At 37.5% G+C, this 20,704-nt stretch overlaps 6 protein-coding genes across 6 annotated transcripts; 5 read left to right on the top strand and 1 right to left on the bottom strand.

The window, feature by feature from the left end:
• Positions 1–47: 47 nt before the first annotated feature.
• Positions 48–1,313, top strand: MELLADRAFT_94825 (uncharacterized protein; the record flags this gene model as incomplete). Its single annotated transcript, XM_007417461.1, has 1 exon — positions 48–1,313. One exon carries the CDS (start codon positions 48–50, stop codon positions 1,311–1,313), a length of 1,266 nt encoding a protein of 421 aa, XP_007417523.1.
• Positions 1,314–1,700: 387 nt separating this feature from the next.
• Positions 1,701–4,983, top strand: MELLADRAFT_112903 (uncharacterized protein; the record flags this gene model as incomplete). The annotated part of the gene is made up of 7 exons (XM_007417480.1): positions 1,701–1,810; positions 2,102–2,212; positions 2,843–3,396; positions 3,478–3,549; positions 3,614–4,211; positions 4,598–4,832; positions 4,882–4,983. 7 exons carry the CDS (start codon positions 1,701–1,703, stop codon positions 4,981–4,983), a joined length of 1,782 nt encoding a protein of 593 aa, XP_007417542.1.
• A 777-nt stretch (positions 4,984–5,760) lies between these two features.
• MELLADRAFT_94823 (uncharacterized protein) lies at positions 5,761–8,100 on the top strand (the record flags this gene model as incomplete). Its single annotated transcript, XM_007417460.1, has 5 exons — positions 5,761–5,993; positions 6,119–6,690; positions 6,772–6,843; positions 6,901–7,563; positions 7,637–8,100. 5 exons carry the CDS (start codon positions 5,761–5,763, stop codon positions 8,098–8,100), a joined length of 2,004 nt encoding a protein of 667 aa, XP_007417522.1.
• A 1,041-nt stretch (positions 8,101–9,141) lies between these two features.
• MELLADRAFT_50748 (uncharacterized protein) lies at positions 9,142–11,318 on the bottom strand (the record flags this gene model as incomplete). The annotated part of the gene is made up of 4 exons (XM_007417428.1): positions 9,142–9,964; positions 10,044–10,769; positions 10,908–10,956; positions 11,033–11,318. 4 exons carry the CDS (start codon positions 11,316–11,318, stop codon positions 9,277–9,279), a joined length of 1,749 nt encoding a protein of 582 aa, XP_007417490.1.
• Positions 11,319–11,569: 251 nt separating this feature from the next.
• MELLADRAFT_40368 (uncharacterized protein) lies at positions 11,570–14,140 on the top strand (the record flags this gene model as incomplete). The annotated part of the gene is made up of 10 exons (XM_007417417.1): positions 11,570–11,668; positions 11,748–11,824; positions 11,936–12,178; positions 12,269–12,511; positions 12,624–12,804; positions 12,903–13,092; positions 13,159–13,536; positions 13,611–13,683; positions 13,790–13,868; positions 13,949–14,140. The coding sequence occupies 10 exons, from the start codon at positions 11,570–11,572 to the stop codon at positions 14,138–14,140; spliced, it is 1,755 nt and encodes a 584-aa protein (XP_007417479.1).
• A 4,141-nt stretch (positions 14,141–18,281) lies between these two features.
• On the top strand, positions 18,282–20,418 carry MELLADRAFT_112899 (uncharacterized protein; the record flags this gene model as incomplete). The annotated part of the gene is made up of 4 exons (XM_007417481.1): positions 18,282–18,388; positions 18,493–19,474; positions 19,592–19,928; positions 20,060–20,418. The coding sequence occupies 4 exons, from the start codon at positions 18,282–18,284 to the stop codon at positions 20,416–20,418; spliced, it is 1,785 nt and encodes a 594-aa protein (XP_007417543.1).
• Positions 20,419–20,704: the final 286 nt, after the last annotated feature.

The raw sequence follows: 20,704 nt of genomic DNA, 5'->3' as shown, positions 1-20,704 counted from the left end.
CCAAGCCGGCGTATCTCCGCAGCACAAAGAATCCACAGGCTCCGGTGATGAATCCACCTCCGATCAGATCAGATGTTCACCCCAACCATGTCCCACCTCTGGGAAATCCGGCAAATCCACCACCTCCAATGTCTTTCCTTCCCAGAGCTTCCACGCACTCAGTACCGCCATCACTTCCGCTATCCAACCAGCCTGGTCTTCAAGTGCATAATACATATCCACATCAACCTCCTGGAATGATGCCCACACAAGGCCCATCACTACACTTGACTCAGGGAGTGGGTGGGCCGTCACTACCGTATCGAGATCAACCAAATCAATATGGACAGCAGATGAATACGAATATGCTACCCGTTAATGGATATAAGATGCCACATCAAAATCCTAGGTCTGGTAATATGGTACCACCCCCATCATCAGCGCATGATCATTACCATCAACCTCGGAATTCCCGGAATCAACCACCTTCACGACCACAGCCGTTTCATCAATTACCTGGACAGCCTAACCTAGCACTTCCACCTCGACCTATGTTGTCATATGTTGAAACAAGTGTAAATGAACCGATACCCCATAAAGCTTCAACATTTCATAACAATCTTCATCAACCCAATATGCCACCTAATGCGCTGTACGGACCTCATGGAGTCCTCAATGGTGCATCAGCCCCAGCACCGATGCTACCTCAATCTTCTATTGCTTCGATTAACCATAACCATCGAGAATTTGATCGACCGCCACGAGACACATATATTCCGGGAGGTGGTCAAGATGGATACTCGAACAACATGCGTAATGGGAATGGTAATGGTTCTCGAAATCAAAATGATCGAAGATATAATCGAAATAACAATAACAATAACAATAATTATAACAGCAATCACGGCCATAATAATAATAATAATAACAATAATGTTAATGGACGTGATCGATGGACGCCATCAACTTCAAATCAAGCTCCTTTAAACCGACAACGTGGCGGAGACCATCGAAACCGACAAAATGATGGACGACGTGGAGGAAGTGTTGGTGGAGGGAATCGACAATCATGGCCCATGAATTCTTTTAACAATGGTAATGGAGGGGGAAATGGAGATTATATGCAAGGAGGTTCACAAAGATCAGATGGAGATTGGAATAATTCATCAGGACCACCACCACCACCACCTCATCCTCATCCTCATCCACATCCTCATCATCAACCTTATCATCCATCTCATTCTCATTCAAGTAGTAATGGAATTGAACCTTCTGTTCCTTTGATTAGATATGCTGGAAGACCTCAGGATGATGGACCTCATTTAGAGTATTAATTTCTGGGTTGTTTTTTTGTCCTTCGTATATATATATATATTATATATGATATTTGTTGATCGAATGAATGGGGTAGATTGATGTTTTTTTTCTATGAGATTATGGAAAAGGAGATTTAAATATTTGAAATTGTGAAAAAAAAGAAATTTATAGTTGAATAAAAAAAATGAAAATCTAAATATAATATATATATATAGGGATATTTGAAAAAAGAAATTAATTGGTTTTGATTCATACGTAATGAAAAAGAAATCTTGATTTGATTCGAAATGATTTTGAGAATGATTAAAATGAAAGAAAATTGATTTAGATTCCAAAAGAAATGTGTAAAGAGGTTTTGGTAAAGTTTCATAGGTTTTACTTAGATATCATACTTATGAATGATGATGAGACTCAGTGAAATTGATGTGAAAGTCATTCTTTCAGCAGGAGGATTGAGGTATTGGATTTTATTTTTGAACTTTGGGTTCCTTGGAGATCGACATCCTCATTTTAAGTGAGCTAGCTAAGACTAACCAAGATATGTGTGTTGATAGTTTTATTCACCAGATGAAATGATCATCATGTAAAGAGTTTGATTGAAAAACTGTTTCTTCATCTGAGTTTATTGCCATCAGTTTCAGAGATAGTAAGTTCGTCGTAAGCCCCTCTTCGAGGTCGCGGACGCGGCCGCGGGAGGGGCTTTAGTTGGGAGCTTTACCACCGGTGAGCTCTATCCAACCATTCAACATATTCTACCTGACGAGGCAAAAGTCGAATACTGATGATGATTCATCAATCCCACGAGCTGGGGAAGGTCAAGTGTAGCAGACGGTTCTGGTAATCAAGATCTCAACACCAGCAACAGCGCATTTGGAGGTCATAAAGATGAGATGAAACATGAAATAAAGACGCGCGAGTAAGCAAGTAGTTCAAGTCATATCCATTCAATAATTGTAGCAGACACTTGTCAGATCGATACGGATCCCTGAAAAAGTGCTAACTTGACTAAGTGCAGGGGTTCTCTATGGCAAGCGGCTTAGAAAAGTGTTGCAGGTATCAGCATGTCTTCTCAATCGGAATGGTAGCCACAAATAGCACTAGCTTAACACCAGGCCGTTGGGCTCGGAGGGGCTCGGAGGGGCTCGGAGGAATTGTGTGTTCAAATCCAATCTACTCGGCCGTTCAAGATATTCCACACTTGAATCCATCCTCAACTGCCCGAAAACTATCAGCTTTGCTTTATATACTACATCTATTGAGCGGAGTTTCATCAACATTCACTGTTAGCTCGTGCCTAGCAAGATTGTCTTGAGCTTTAAGAAATATTGAGCGTCTGTCTCGTCTAGCTAACATACCTCTTTGTATCAGACCATGAAATACGAGAGTCTTAAGGCTCCAGACGCTGCAGTTTGTCCCCAAGTCGTATTCTGAATTAATCCACCTGACCGCAATCTTCCAGAACCCGTATAATGGCGCGCAATCATTTCCTCTCACTCTACCTGATTTTGATAATACTCCCTGCATTTGACACTCTTCCTTGGGTCAGACCGCTATATGAACCACTTTTGAATACGCCTTACAAGAGATTACCTCAGGCAGACCCTAACGATCCCGAAACTTTTCTTCTAGAAGAGTCTTTCACAGATTTCCAATTGGCAAAACAGAAGGCCAACACCCAAAATGGCAAATCTATCGTCAAGACCGGCTTCACTCCGATTTTTAGCACCCAAACTCAAACTCCTGACAGTAGACATGGGACCGGCTGGGAAGTATGGTATGAAATATCTCAAAAAGCTAAATCCTCCGCTTCCCCCGAAGTAAAAGAGATGGCCGAAGCTATCGCGGCATACGGCACTCAATTCGACATTCATGGAATCCTTCCTCAAGATCAAACAAAACATATAACGTCTACAATCAATCTTTTCTATATGTTCCTTCAGAGTGATTCTCTGAATACAGCAGAGAGGATTTGGTCTGTTGGGGTACTATCACACCTAAAATCTCAAATACCAGAGCTTAGAGAATTTGCGATTCCCCGCTCCTGGACGGCTAAAGATTTGGGTAGGCTTCGGGGTCAATATCTTGAATATTTTCTGCAAGGTCAGCTAAAATAACTTTCAATCGAATGGCCTATAAATAACTGAGATCGCGATTGTTTTGTATTTCGACGAAATTGATCAGACAAAGACTTAGAAACAGTAGCTCAGAAGATGTGGTCAGAATCCCCTCCCAAACTAGAGACAACCAATCCAGGTGAGTAGCAAGTCACAACTAGGCTGTTTATGTGTGAAATCTCATTATCTTCTATCGATCTTAGTCATTCAGGAGGCAATTCGAAGGGAATCGATAGTGCATCTTATCAAAGAACAGATGGCCAAGGCCCCCCTTAAACCATCACCAGAGTTTGGAGCACTTTATTTGGCGTTTATCAACTTGGAAACACCAATGGATTCTAAAAAAGCCTCATCATTGATGAAATTGCTTTTCGATCATCTGGAAAAAACAACAGGGCCATGGAATCTGTTTGATGAAGAGGACAACACGACTAGAATGATATTACATCTCGAGGAATATAACGTCGAGAGCTATCTACAGTTTAAAGAATTGGCTAGAACAAATCGTTTCCGCGAAAAGATACTTGAGGGTGACACAAGTTTTCAACTCGCAGAAGAAGGACTATCTCCAAGCTTCAGATTTCTTTTGGAAGATTTTCGAAAGACAAAGACTGCCAATGAACATCAAATCCCAAAGATCTTTGATATCTTGAAAGATGAACATATGTCGGTTTCTCGACTAGGAAGGTTCTTTAGAGTACTCAACTTAGTATTCATGGGCAACGGGGGAATGTATAACGCCTTTAAACTCCAATTGGAGAGGTACTCGAACCCTGAGGTGATTTCAGAAGTGTCCCGGACGTTAGTGAAGTATCGTTTCGGTCAGATGAACCAAAAGTCGTTTACATGGGAAATGTTAGAGACTTACGTCTTGGTTAGAAGTACGCCAATCTAGATATACTTCAATATGTGATACTAATCATTCATGACCTTCTCTTTTTGGATCGATTGAAGACGCACAACTGTCAGCAAAGAAGTATAGAAATGATCTTGCGAATGTTTTGATTGAAAAAGGCGTGATTTCAGAGAGCGAGACCGAAAGACACTATTCGCCTAAGCTTAACTAAGCCCCTCTCGCGCGGGGGCGCGGACGCAGCCGCGCGAGAGGGGCTTAGTTAAGCTTACTATTCGCCTGGAGAGCTCCAGGTGCGCGTGGTTAATCACATCTTGGACGGGATTTCCCGTAGGTTGAGCCTCCAAGCGGAATCACTCAAGCACAACCCGGACACAGATGGCATACTGGTAGATTATATCATTCATCTTTTATCTTCCAGGTACGACGATGGGAAAATGTTTCGCAAGCTTCATAATCTTCATGGCGCAAGAGGGTCTTTGGAAAGTGAAGAAGCTAGGCGACTAGTAAAGGCATTTGTTCACGGTGGGACTTGGGACAAACAAGGACACTGGATGAGCTCTGGACAGGTCTTGGAAAGCCTGAAGCATACCTATTTTTTGGGGAGATGATTATCAGTTGAGAAAACCACTACATCTACTATGTGGTCGAGAAGAAGTGACAACAGAGGGAAAGGGTGAAGTGAGGAAAAGACTTTGGAATCATCGGATGAGGATGTAAATCACGAAGATTACTAGTTTGTGCAAGACGTGACAGCTCTTCAAACATCTTCAACACTTCTCTTCCTCACTACCCGCTGCTCGGGTCACTAGTATTATCCAGTCAAATGAGTTCTTTATATCATCAAGCTTATAGTCTGACAATCCCCCTTGTCCGACATTTACAACCTTCTATCTTAACGAGTCGAGCTTTGTCTTCTTTCTTATTTTTCTCAGCTAAAATATCTGACTATCATCATATTACTTATCATTAATTCCTCTCAGGATTTCTTTCTAAATTTTTCTCATACATTTCAGATTCTGAAGAGGTGGCTGTACATGGATTGTTCCCAGTATTCTTGTCATTTGCGCTGCTCTGGCTTTAATTTTGATCTACTTGAGGTTACATTTTCATCTTCAACCACCTCCTGATCTCCAAATAGGACTTGACTTTTGCCACGTCTTATAGCAGACCTTGAATGATGACGTAGGATGAGTTTGAACAGATTGTTGTATTCCTGACTATTGAGATGATCTCCATCTGTACACGTTTTCACTTTGTTGCTGAAGATCCTTCATAAAAAATCATTCTCTTAAGGTGAGATCACCCTGTGATGTGTTTGGATGTGTTTGACAGCGAGATAGAAACTATTCAAATCAGAATATAGAGACTTCATGAGCAATTACTATTTCTTCTATTCTATGAAACGCGGAATACCAAGGGTCGCAGGAGGCGGTTCTCTAGTTCGGATCTCACCCACCAGCAACGACACATTTGAAGCTACTTGAAGGGGATAAAATGAAACAAAACATGAAATTAGGATACGCGAAAGAGGAAGTAGCTCAAGTCCAACTGCACTTCTCACATCCATTTGAGCAGCGTTTCATCAAAAGTCATCAGCAGCTCGTGTCTAGCGAGGTTATGCTGATGTTTGAGAAAGGTTTGACCTTACTGTTTGGTCTAGCTAACATACCTCTCAGATCAGACGATAAAATACAAGATTTTCAAGGCGCCAGGCACTGGTCGATCGAGTTTGTCTCTAGCCATATTCTTGATTACTTCACTTGACCTCAATATTCTGGAGTCTGATAATGGCGCGCAAGCATCTCCTCTCATTTTACCTGATTTTGATAATCCTCTCTGCGCTTCCTTCGAGCAAACCTCTCCTTGGATCACGTCTGGGTCGATCCTACGAAAAAATACCTGAAATAAACCATGGGGATCCCGAGACTCTTTTCTTAAAAGATCCTTCAACGAATCTCCAATTGGGAAAAAAGAAGACCAATGTTGGAAATGGCAAATCTTTCTTCAAGGTCGCAAAAGGAACCTACAAAAAGGTTTTCACCGGCAAAACTACACTTGAAAATAAAGTTTTGGCCAGATGGGAGATCTGTTATGATATTGCTCAAAAGGCTGATCAATCTTCCCGGTCCCCTGAAGTAAGAAAAATGGCCAAAGCTGTCCTGGCATATGGCCCTCTCTTCGATCTTCCTCCACAGATTACTCAATTTCATGGTGAAACAAAACATATAGAATCTACAATCAATCTATTTTATATGTCTCTTCAGAGCGATTCTCTGAATTCAGCGGAGAGGATTTGGTCTGTTGGGGTACTGTCATACCTCAAATCTCAAATTCCAGAGACGAGAGACTTTACAATTCCCCGCTCCTGGACAGCCAACGACTTGGGTAGGCCCCGGGGTCATTTTCTTGAATATTTTCTGCAAGGTGAGCTCTTTAATCTTTCAGTAGAATCATCTGTCGATAGCTGAGACCGTGATTGTTTTGAACATGGATGTCATTCCGCAGGTGAAGACTTAGGAAGGGTGGCTCAAAGGATGTGGTTGCACTCCCCTCCCACACTAGATCCATCCATACCAGGTGAGTCATGATTAGCAAGTGTATGTGTGGGATCTAATCATCTTCTATTCATGCCAGTTATTCATGAGGCGATTCGAAGGGAATCGGTAGTGCATATTATCAATGAACAGATTGCCAAGACATCGACAGAGTTTCGAACACTTTTTCTCGCGTTCATCAACTTGAAGGATCCTACGGATTCTGAAAAAACCTCATCATTGATGAAATTGCTTGTAGAACATCTGCAAGACCCAGAAACACTAACGTTGCGTCAACGGAATGAAGAGCACAACACCATTAGAATGATATTACATCTCGAGGAATATAATCACGAGAGTTATCTACAATTCAAGCAATTAACTGAAACAAAAGAAATACGCGAAGTAATACTTGAGGCTGACATGAGTTTTCAGCTTGCAGAAAACAAACTATCTCCTAAGTCCATCAGTCTTTTAGAAATTATTAAGAACACAAAAACCATCAATGAACGTCAAATCCTCGAGGTCTTGGATATCTTGAACCAAGAAGAACTGTCGATTCCTCAAGTAGGGAGGTTCTTTAGAGCACTTCACTTGTTATTCAAGAGCAACCGCGAGATGTATGGGCCCTTCGAGCTCCGACTGGATAGATACCCACAGATGATCTTGAAAATCTCTCCGATGTTGAAAAAGTATCGGCTTGATCAAATGAAACGGATTTGGGTTGAAGGAGAGGTTTTAGAGCCTATCTTCTTTCTTAAAAGTAAGTCCATCTAAATATGCTGCCGTATTTGATACCAATCACTCATGAGCTTGTCTTTTCAAATTGATTCAAGACGAAAAACTATTAGCAAAGAGACATAGAGAGTATCTTGCAAATATTTTGATCGAAAAAGGCGTGCTTTCAGAGATTGAGACTGAAAGACACTATTTCTCTGGAGAGTCTAAAGAACTTAGAGAAGTCGTAGTTCATCATATCTTATTCGATATTTTTAAGAAGGCATCAAAACTTCAAGCGGGACCTAGCCTTCACAGCTGGGCAACAGATGACACCCTGATAGAATATATCCTTCACCTGATCTCTTTCAAAAACGACGACATGACGCTATACCGTCTTCTTCGCCGTCATGGACCGAGCCCACGCGTGGATTCGGAAAGCGGTATCTGGAGTTTTCACACAATAGTTCACAAATTAGTTCACGACGGGTCTTGGAATGATAATAGCCAAATAGACGAGTTCAGAAAAGCTCTTAAGGAGCTTGAAGCCGCCGTCTATCTTAAGGCCACGCGTCTTATATGAGACAATCACATCCAGCATGGATTGAGAAAGAAGTCTTGACAGGGGCGAAAGGCGAAATGAGGACAAGACTTATCGGATGAGGATGCAACCGACTTTAGTGCCTCCTGTCACGTTCAACACCTTTTGTATCAACATTATTTTTCCATTTTAGAAGCTCATCACATGATCATCAAGCTCATAATGCAGCATTCTCCCTTGTCTTGAGCTTTATCTTTCTCTTTCAGCTATATCATCCGATTCATTAGTATTTCACCTGACACAATTTCTTCCTTTCTTTCCGTACTTCCATCCGTTGTTTCAACTTATTTTTCAAGAAGTGTCTGTGTGTGGATTGTTCTTAGTATTTTTATATGTTGCGCTGTTTTAGCTCTAATTTTAATTTACTTAAGGATTGTGTTAAAGTTATGCTTAGAATCACATCGTGATCTCCGATGTTTTCATGAGATTTCGATGTTTTTCAAGTGAAGAGTTTTATTACCATTTGTGTCATCAACATGACTGTACTCGGTGTAAGATATGCCAATCAAATAAGATATGATGTAAGTTATGATTGCGCAAGGAGCCCATTTTACCTTTACCTTTCAACATGAACCGGGGTGAGTTTCAGATTGCCCTCTTCATTCATCTAGTGTTGATGGATCACATCTTTTGAGGATTTCATAAAGTTTCAGTCATGTTGGTAGCTCCATAGGATCTTGAGTTATGGCAAGCGGAAGGCCACGCAGTCATTTGCCACTGACTTAAGTGGGGAATATTTGCAACACCTGTTAGTGATGTCGGTATAAGAGATAGTGACAACTCAACCCAATAGATACATGGTCATGTGACTGGGATGATACAAATGCATGTCAAATACAATCTGAGCCGCTCAAATATGGTCGAGGATCGAGTTGATTAACAAAAGGCTCAGGTACCCCTTCATTCTGATTCCTAAAATTTTCAAATCATAACCAATCAAAACTATCTTTCAGATCTTGATTGACTTTTTTCTCTCGAATATCAAGATTTATCATTCACTGAAATCTAAAATCCAATCATATACATCTGTAACAGTATATGCTTTTCATCAATTTGCACCTTCAGAAATCAATTACACAAAGAAAAAAAAACAAAATTCAAGAAATCCAAGAATAAAACCCAAACTGCAAACTAAAATAAGAAAAAAATCATAAATCATCATCTTTTTCCAGATGTCTTAGACACTTGTCTTTTCTTTACAGATTTAGGTATTTTTTCTTTTCTTTTGATCCTTTGTGCTTCTTTAACTAAAGCTTTTCTTTCTTTTTTCGTTTCTTTATCTTCAAATTTAAATCCTTTAGGTCCTTTACTTTCAAATCCATTCTCATCTTCATCATTTTCGTCGTCGTCTTCCTCATCTTCTTCTTCAATCACTTGTTCATTTAATTCAATTTCTTCTTCTTCTTCTTTTTCAATCTCTTTAATATTCAAACCAGTTAGATTCTTATAAATCAAATCTTCACTTTTCCCTTTCAAAATCAATTCTACATCTCTTTCAGCATCATAAACTTCATTAAGTGTACGAGGTATATAAGCTTGTCTAAAGATTTCTTCATGATTACTTTGATTAACTTCATCATGATGATCCTCTTGTTCTTCAATCTGATCATTTGAATCTATCAACTCTTTAATCAATTCGATTAATTCTTCTTCAGTTTCGACGGAATTGGATCTTTTCTCAGTTGTAAATTCAAATGATTTCTTTAGGCCAAGGGTTTTGACACCTAGTTTTGAAAAAAATTGATCTACGTTTGTTAAATCTGATCGTAGGAAATCAAAAGATGATGGATGATCGTGTTCGACTGATTGAGAGACATCAATGATATAAAGATGACCCCGATGATATCTGGGAAATGCAAATCAAAAAGTAAGTTTTCAATCCTAGGATTTGCTTACGAAAAAGATTAGATACGAAGATGACTCACAGAATGTTATATTCACTAAGATCGGCATGTACCAATTTACATTGTTGATACATGATCCTAACCATAGCCATCAACTCCCAATACAATTCTTCTAATCCTTGACCAAGGTTAGGTAATCGAGCATCCTTAAGTCTAGGACTAGGTTTCCAACTACCTTCCATACAGTCATCTTCTTCATCATTTTCTAAAGCCAAGAATTCCATCACTAAAACATTAGATCTAACTTCCAATACTCTAGGACACCTAATTTTCTTTTCAGCTAATCTTTTCAAATTCCGTAACTCTTTTTCGGCCCATAACCTGACCATCTTTCTTGGATTCTTTTTCGCATAACCTGATCTAAATCTAAATTCACCAGTCACATATCGATCTCGATCTTTAAAAACCAAAATCGAAGTTTTATAAATCTTTAATGCTAAACTGATGGGTTTTGATTGACCTGAGAAATGATCTATAAGAGAGATGGCATGATATACATTGGCTTCTTTTCCTGTTGAGATACAACCTTCGATTCGATCTAATAAAGCTCTACCTAACATTTTAAATAAGACTAAACGAGTACGAGGATCTAAGACTTGTTCGTTGGTAGCTCGATCTGATCGATCTGTATGATTTAATCTTTCGAATCCTCCTTTACGAGTCGAAGTCGAATTCAAATCACCTAAACTGATCTTACTAGAATACTTTGATGAAAGTGAAATCAATTGATCAGTAACTTTATCTGATCTAATAGTTTTAATGTTAGATGAAGTCGTATTGAGTTGAGTAGGTTTGCATTGATTGGTTGCTGGTAAGATTCTTGATCGATCTGTTGGATTGGGTTTAGGGTTTAATAAATTCGTTTGAGGTGTAGGTCGATGAGACTGAGTGGCTACAACAGTTTGGCGTAATCGATTGTATCGTTTGGTTAAATCTATGATCAAAACAAATTGGATGAGATTCAAGTTGAGAGTGTGTGTCTTTTTGAGAGAATGAAAGAGTTGGTTTACCTCCTGCTAAGGTTTCCCAATCTTGACCATCCACTGCATCGAAATCTTCTTCTATAAATCCTTCTTCTTCTTCTTCTTCTGCTTCATCTTCTTCTTCTTCGTCTTCGAATATCAATTCTTCATCAGATGTACTGATTTCTTCTTCTAGTTTTTCTTTGGTGATTAGATTTGAAATCGGTTGAATTGGATTTGGTTTGGTTAGAATTGATAATCTTGATAAATCGATATCTTGTTCTACTTCATCTTCCTCTAATGCATCCTCGAATTGATTTGGATGTTCGATCATAGTTCTCTTGAAATGTATGTTGTAGTAATTGTGAGGTATGGATTCGAATTCGATTGAAGAAACTGAATGAAAATTTCAAGTTCACACCAATTAGGTTTCAACTTTTTTTTAATTTTTTTTCACAAATTCTTCAGATTCCCATTGGAATTGTTGGCTCAGCAAAATTCATTCTCATTTCAAACACTCTCAATTCAAAACATTCATTCATCATGAGACCAACATTATCTTCAATCTCATCAAACACTCCAAGGATGTTCAATACAAGCTTTTCATCAACTTCTACTTCTAAATCAACTCTCAATAAGTATTCTAGGATGATCACTCAACCCAAAGATCAAGGTGCAAGTCAAGTAAGTTTTACAAACCATATTCTAAACAATCAAATCAAAAAACACTAACTTTTGTCTTTTGTCTTTTTTTCTTGGAAAGGCCATGTTGTATGCTACAGAAGGTGTAGATTCTCAAGCTGATTTACAAAAACCTATGATCGGTGTAGCAAGTGTTTGGTAGGTAAGTTTTAATTCTTTCTTTCTCGATTCTTTTCTAACCTTTCCTCATCAATCTAATCTCCATCGAATTTCTTCTACAATCACCATCACCATCACCATCATGCATAGGTATGAAGGTAATCCATGTAATGGTCATTTATTAGGATTAGGTCAAAGGATCAAACAATCTATTGCCAAAGCTGGTCTCATCGGTTATCAATACGGTACTGTGGGTGTTAGTGATGGGATCAGTATGGGAACAGATGGAATGAGATATAGTTTACCTAGTCGAGATTTGATTGCTGATAGTGTAGAAAGTGCTGCTGGTGGTCATTGGCATGATGGGATGGTAGTCGTACCAGGTTGTGATAAGTCAGTGATCTCACACCATCCCTCTCTCAAACACCCTCAAACTGATTTTTTTCCCTTCTCATGCTCTCTTTGTTTTGTGATTTTTTTTAGGAATATGCCAGGTACTCTCATGGCTCTTGGTAGACTTAATAGACCAGGCTTGATGGTTTATGGTGGGACTATCAAACCGGGTTATTGTGCTTCTGTCGGTCAATTAGATATCGTTAGCGCTTTTCAATCTTATGGAAAATTCGTTTCAGATGGTCAAACTTCTCAAGCCGAATCTATAAGATTAGATACCATTCGTAATGCTTGTCCTGGTCCTGGTGCTTGTGGTGGAATGTATACTGCAAAGTAAACCCATCTTCTTTTCCACCAAACCAAAACCTCACACCGAAATCAATCGTATTTAATTTTTAAACTGATGTCTTTCTTCTTTTATTTTTTTTCTTGCTTTTTCGATTAGTACAATGGCATCAGCTTCTGAAGCTTTAGGTATGACTTTACCAGGTTCATCAAGTTTTCCAGCAGAATATCCAGAGAAATTAGAAGAATGTGATTCGATTGGAGAAGTGATGAAAAACTTATTAGAATTAGATTTAAAACCACGTGATATAATGACACGAGCTGCATTTGAAAATGCAATGGTAAGTTAACTCTCTTCATACATCAATCCCTCAAAAGAAATTCGTCTTTTTTTTGGGGGTTAGTTGATTGATTGATTGATTCTATTTTTTTCAAATAGGTTTTGATCATGGTTTTGGGTGGTTCTACCAATGCTGTTTTACATCTTATTGCTATCGCTCATTCAGTTGGAATTAAATTAACGATTGATGATTTCCAATCAGTTTCTGATCGAACCCCATTCTTAGCTGATTTGAAACCATCAGGAAAATATGTGATGGAAGACGTTTATAAGATCGGTGGTATTCCAGGTAAGAACCAGACACTTGATCTTGCAATTCCTAAAGTTTCATAATCACTTACGATCTCTTTAATAGCTATTCTTAAATACCTTTTAGAAAACAAGATGATAGATGGTGATCAAATGACAGTAACAGGCAAAACTTTAGCTGAAAACCTATCTAAAGTGAAATCTTTAAAAGATGATCAAGATGTGATTCATCCTATCAATTCTCCTATCAAACCTACAGGTCATATTCGAATCTTAAAAGGTAATTTAGCACCTGGTGGTGCGGTGGCTAAGATTACGGGAAAAGAAGGTCTTAGGTTTAGAGGTCTAGCTAGAGTTTTCGAAACTGAAGCTGGTTTGATTGAAGCTATTGAAAATGGTACGATTGTTAAAGGTGTTAAGACGGTGGTCGTTTTGAGGGGTTTAGGACCAGTAGGTGGACCTGGAATGCCTGAGATGTTAAAACGTGCGTGAGGGTTTTGAGTTTTTTTCTGGAGTGAGATTGGTTGTATGGAACTCACTCACCTTCAACTGTTATAGCTACGAGTATGATCATGGGGGCTGGATTAGGTTATGACGTTGCATGTGTGACAGATGGTCGATTCAGTGGAGGGTGAGTTGATTTGCGTTGCTTCCCCTTGTCAGCTATCAGTCTCTTCGGTTTGATGTGTGTGATATTGATCAAATTAATCATCTATTTCAATCTATCTGATTATCAGAACTCACGGCTTCTGTATTGGACATGTCGTACCTGAAGCAGTCAAAGGTGGAGCGATTGGATTAGTGAAAGATGGAGATGTGAGTAGAAAAGCCAAAAGTGAAACATAACTATTGAACCAAACTGATGGAAGATGATCTGTGGTTTTTTTTCTGCATAGATGATTTGTATTGATGCTGAAGCCAATACGATTGAAGTGGAAGTAAGTGATGAAGAATTATCGAAACGTAGGATCGGATGGAAACCTACACCGCTGAAAGTGACGAGTGGTACATTATATAAATATCAACGTTTAGTGGCTGATGCATCTCATGGAGCAGTAACTGATTTAAGAGATATTGAAGACCTTTAAGTTTGAATGAAAGTTTTTTTTAGTGTTGTTTTCTTGAAGACATGCAAAAAATCAAAAGGTTCTGTCATATATCAGAATACTTGAAATATTAGCTTTACACTTTTTAGCTTGATGATCATATCATATGAAACTAATTTGAAAATCATCAAGAAAACCATATGTTCAATTCGAGATGAAAAGTTTGTGAAGTATTAAAATAAGGAAATCTATCAATGTTTGACCAACACAATGGTTGAAATCCTATTGAAAGAGTTTCAAGAGTGGGTTTTACATGGAAAGACAAAGGGTATCAATCCATCCCATCATGATGTATGTATACTCTTGATGAAAGTTAGGGGTTGAAGGATTGGAACTTGAAGAGAATATTTTAGATGGTGGAAAGGACTTGAAGTCTGAGGGTTTTATGTTTTCTACAAGCAAGTGTTTATGAGAAAGAAAGATGTATAGAATTTGCCTTATTGGTTTTAAGATCACCATCTAAATGTGATTCAAGACCAATCATGATAAGCCTGTGGAGTACTCTGCAACTGGCAGTGGTGATGAGCCCCAGTCAATCACAGTTCTATACTACCACATACAATACTTTTTTGAGGTCGACGCCTGCCCGGGAATCACACCTTCTCTGTTCTTTCACGGCAATTGGATTCCTTGTTCCGCTTCACATGTTGTTCTGATGTTAGCATCGCATGTCAAAGTTTGTCTTCCTTCTTCTCAAAGTTTCTTTCACGATACGGGTCGAATTTTCTCAAAATACATAAACCTTTTATCGACATACGTTGATCCTTACGCTCGTCACGCTTGGTTGATTTTCTGTTTAAACTAAAATTTCCATCTTTGCTCAAAAGGATAGCAAGAAGGTAGAAGTGTCCGTTTGATGAATTGTCTGGCTGGTTTTCTATTCCTCCAAACTCCCTTGACTAACAAAAGAGAGTCAGTAAAAGATGAAAGGAGTCAAATCGAAAGTTCTCTTTATCTTCAGTTCTAGATGAGGATCTTGATCGACCATTTACCCCAATGTATATATGATTAATTGATCTTCCATCTTGAGTTAAATAGCATATATTTTAGGAAATTCATGTTTAAATCGAAAGAATTCGGGAAACTAGAATTTTAAATTGGGAATTAGGAAATTCATCTTTTGATCTGATTGTGTAGCTCCAAAGCTTTCTTGTACTGACATTTTCGAAAAGAGGTAATCAAGTCATCTTTTGATAAGAATGTCGATATGCTTTAAAGGTTCTTGGGTACCCGAGTACTATTATCCGAAAGCCTTGAGTGGTCCTATTCCCGTATGTATGCGTACCGACAGCTGAGCGATGGTTGTGATATTTGATTTGTGAAGAAGATTATGAATTTACCGATTTACGAATTTACCAATTTAAAGAACCCCAACCGACGAAATCGATTACGAAGAACAAATCAAATCACTAACCCCAATCTCATCTGATCATTTCATTATAAAACCCAACCAATCCACCATGACTAACATCCAAGCTAACCAATCCACCACTTTCCATCAAAATTCAATCTTTTCACCATCTGAATCAAAATCAATTCAAGGGTTCTTAACTGAATTTGATGAAGATCCAATCATAAAGAATTTATCAGATCATACTTCAACTTTATCACCTCATTCTCATTCAAAAATGATCAATTTCAATAATCCTAATTCGAGCTTTCAACCTTCAAATATCAATTATCAATCAAATTGGAATTCACCTTTAAAATCTCATTCTCATCTTCAATTCAATCGATCAAATCCTTCAAATCCACTTCAAATCGAATTCGAACCTAATCAACTTTATTCAACTTTATCTCAATCTCAACCTAAATATCAATCTCAATCACATTCTCAAAATCAATCACATTCTCAGAATCAATCTCATCAATCTCAAAATCAAATCAATCCATCAAATCCCAATCAATTCTCAACTTTAGAACAATCATCATACAAGCCTTCACAAAAGTCTAATGAATCCTATCATCACCATCAATCTGATTTACCAGCTTTTTCTTTAATCTCAACCACAAACCAGAACCCTTCAAGTTCGTTTGATCAACTCAAAACCCATCAATCAGTTTCATCAACTCCATGGATCGATAAACCTATCAATTATCATCCCACCAAATTCAATCCGACCAGCTTCAATCCCAATGAAAAACTAAACTCACAACAACTATTACAAAAACATCGACACCATCAATCATTAGATTCATCAATCTATCCGACCCTTAAACCCAAACAAACCAGAACCAGTTCGAATCATTTGATTCATCAACCTAATCCATCAATCCTCTATCCAGATCGAATTCCTTCTTCTTCTTCTTCTTCATCTAATTCTTCTTCTAATCATTCGAATCATACTAATCAATCTTTTCAACAACCACAACATCCACCATCTAATCTGAATACTCATCATTCACATCATCATCAAGCTTTTAATCATCATCAATCTCTCGAACGGAATATGATCTTGGCAGTTCCAGCTTCTGTTTTAAAGAAAGATAAACCAGGTTTACTAAGTCAAGAACAAAAACGAGCGAATCATATAGCAAGTGAACAAAAAGTAAGAGATCTTCAACCCATCTTTCAACTGAAAAAATTGACTTTTTTGGTTTTCTCTTTTTTTATATAGAGGAGAGCAGCTATTAGACAAGGATATGATAAGTTATGTTCAGTTGTACCTAGTTTAAGTTATTCTAATACAGATTGGAAAGAAGAAGAAGAAAGATTAAGTGGAAAAAAGAAACGAAAGAAATCGAATGGATCTTTAAACTCTGGACCCACTCATCTGGCAAATTCACTTGAAGAAGATAATCCGAAATCTGGATCTAAATCAGAAGCCATCGTTTTAGCTAAAAGTTTGTCTTTTCATTCCAAAAACTTTCTATAACCCCCCGCCCCCAAAAAAAATGTTGCATGAAATTCTGATTGGGTTTTGGTTGAATTTAAAAGCTGTAGAGTATTTAAAAGAATTAGAAATCGAAAGAGAAAGTTTATTAAACCGATATAAAACATTGGAAAAAGTTATGAGTAGTAGTAGTCTTGATGGTCAAGAGATTTCAAATCATAAACTTTGGGAAGAGAAATGGAATGTAATTGTAGAATTAAAGTTAAATCATCAAATTTAATTAAGGTACTTTGAAAATCCAAAAAGAAATTATTTCATCATGGTTTTATTTCATCATGATTTTATTTTATCATGATTTTATTTCATCATGATTTTATTTCATCATGGTTTTATTTTATCATGATTTTATTTTATCATGATTTTATTTCATCATGATTTTTTGATTGTTTTCTTATATACTATGTAAATTAAAGAAGTTAAAGAAAGTGTTTTTTTACTTGATTGTAATGATGTTTTAATTTTTTTTTTTTGGGTAGAGATGGTTTCGGTCTCAAAGGGTGTTTTTTTGTTTTTTTTTTTCATTATCATCAAGAGAATTTTTTTATTTTGTTTTAGTATATAATCATCATCATACCAATGTTTTTTTTTTCATAATCATATTACTACTTATCTTTCTTATGTAAAATGTGTGTTTTGTGTTTTTTTTTGTTTGTTTGTATCTTTAAAATGAAGTTTTTGAAAATTTGCATGAGGTAATCAAAAAATGTATAAAGTTTTAATATTCTTAGATCTTGATTTACGATTCTGAATTGTTGGGTGATGTTATATAATACCATGGCAGAAGATTTTATGAAGTTTGGAATGAATATAGTTGGATGGAGTGTGGTATGTAGGATGAATGAATGAAATGGTATATAGACATTGAGCTAGCAGTTAGCCGCTGTGGTGAAATTGAGTGTGATTTTGTTTTGAAGTTGGCTGTGGCTAATGAAGATTGACATGATTTCACGAAGAGGTTCACACTTTGAGACCTATGACGTCATCGATCGTACACTACACGTGAAATGAGCGGAGTTGACCATTTTGTAAATCACTAATTCATCATTTACGTATCATTTAACCATTCTCATTTCATCGAATCATCATCTCAAGTTGTCCTTTCTCATAGAAGAAATCTAAAGTGCTTGGGTGAATCCGATTAAAGAACTCTCAAGATATCTTATCGAATCTAATCAAACAAAGAAAGACATCAAGAAACCTTTTTCATCTCATCGAAACAACTCATCTTCATGCATCGATTACGTCCCATCAACACTTCCAATCAAACGGTTAGAGCTCAACTCTTTTCAGAAGAACAAATCATTGAACATCAAGCTGGAGTTGGTCTTTATGATGGGTGAGAGATCGAGAGTTCGTTGATCCAAGTGGTGTATCACAAAACCCCAGAGCATGTGACTAAATCTTAAACTCATCTTGATCTTTAAACTGAAATTTCAACAGGAAGGAAAAGTGTGATCATCGAACAGATGGTGATTTGTATCTTACTTCACATCGATTGATTTATATCGATACTATCGATCCTCAACACCAATCTTGTTTTCTCGATCTTAATTTCATTCGTCAAACCGAATATTGGATTGGGTTTTTGAAAAGTTCACCCAAGATTACACTCTTGTTAGGTGAACCGACTGTTCAATCATCCACTTTACTTGATCCGACTTTTCATTCTGTCCAATCCAATGAAATCGTTCATCATCTAGCTTCTGAAAATTGGACTTGCTCAGTTTGTGGGTTTTCAAATTTATCGACTCATCAATGTGGATTATGTGGGATCCCTAGACCTTCGTCTCATCATCTTCCATCAAGATCTACTTCATCCTCTTCTAAGCCTCGATCCGTTTCGGCTTACCAATCGTCTCCCAACGTTCTTCAACACACTCCTCGGGCCACTAGTCTGTATGATTCGAATCAGCAAGTCGTCATTCCGAGCTCTCTGGATGAACCTACTACTCAACAAACTTGTCCTACTTGTACCTTTATCAATCATTCATCTATGACACGGTGTGAGATCTGTGACTCGATTCTGAAACCACCAAGGAGCTCTGATCCTCACTTTCTGACGAAGAAACCTTCGACTAGTTCAATGATGAATGAAAATGAGAACCGTTTACAACATTCACGTGCCAGCACACCAGCCCCACCGGCTTCGTATCCATCCAATTCATATATCCGTCTCTCATTTCGTAAAGGAGGTGATAAAGGATTTTATAATGCGTTGAAAAGTACATTACAAACTAAAGCTTGGTTATCAGCTCGGAGGAGATCATGTTCGAATCGAATGAAGTCGATCGAAGGAAATGGAAAGGCGATTGGGATTGATGGGATCATGAGATCGATGGATTCGAAACTTCAAGCTGAACAAGCTGAAATGAATGAAGGATTAAAGGATTTAGAAGCTTTGATGGCCAAAGCTAAAGAGATGGTAAATCTGAAACCGAAAGCCTTCCCTTTGATTTGATTTGATTTGATTTGATTGGAGTGATTGATTTTTGGAGATTAGAAAACTGATGAAGATGATTGCTACGAAATCAAAACATAGGTTCAAATGGCACAAGTCTTAAATTCAAAACTCACTGCACTCGAATCATCCACTAATTCAGATGAAGATAATGATCAATCCAAACTAACGATTATCAGATCATCATTACTTAAACTTGGTTTACCTACACCTGCGATCACATCAGATATGATGGAAAATGATGAAAGGTATGAGATTGAATTGTCGAAAGAATTGGCTGGTTTGTTGAGTCGATCATTGGATGGAGGAGGAGGAGCTCATCCGATATTGGGTTTGAAAGATGGGAAACTTGGAGCTAGGGGTATCGTTTCACTTGATGAAGTTTGGTGTCTTTGGAATCGTGCTCGTGGTGTAGGAGGTAAGGGTTTTTTTCGAATTCATTCTCAAGATTTTTTTTTGTTCATTTGATCAATCTTTTTTTTCAAAAGGAAGAAAAAAGTGAATTGATTGAACGGTTGATTTTTTTTTCTGTTTGGCCTTTGAATATAGCATTACTTTCACCTCGAGACTTTTTATTAGCTTGTGAACGTTTACCGATTTATACGGAACCTAAAATCAGATTATTAACTTTGAAATCCGGTTTAAAAGTTTTAAATACATCGTATTATGAAAGTGAAGTGTTTGGGAAAAGGTTAATTAGATTACTTGAAGATAATCCAATGGGAAGGATTCAAACGATTGAAATGGCACAGAGTGAAGGTCTTTCGATTAGTTTGACATTCGAATTGATTAGATTGATTGAAATTGATTATGGTTGGGTGATTAGAGATTCGGATGATCGGAATCAGGTTTATTGGTATTTGAACCTTATTAATGATTATCATTGGAATGATGTGAATTTTGTTTGAAGGATCTTGAAAGAGGTGGTTTTGTTTTTTGGTTTTTGAACTATATACTTATTGTAAATGGTTTATTCTTTATAAGTTACAATAGATTTTCTTTTGTCTCTTTTTCAATACATTGGATCTTTTATTGTTAGCAAATGGAACCGTACCCACACAACATTTTTAGGTTATAAGAGATCACTGATCAAGGTTACAGGTTTGTTTTGTTGTGTAAGAGATCAGTGGAGATGGATTGTACTATGGATATGGTACAAATTCAATGCTTGCCAGCCTATAGGGGGTGAAGTAT

This window comes from Melampsora larici-populina, assembly GCF_000204055.1.
Source record: "Melampsora larici-populina 98AG31 unplaced genomic scaffold MELLAscaffold_73, whole genome shotgun sequence".
Lineage (NCBI taxonomy): Eukaryota > Fungi > Basidiomycota > Pucciniomycetes > Pucciniales > Melampsoraceae > Melampsora > Melampsora laricis-populina.
The sequence above is the reverse complement of the archived record's forward strand: the minus strand, read 5'-3'. Positions and strand labels throughout refer to the sequence as shown.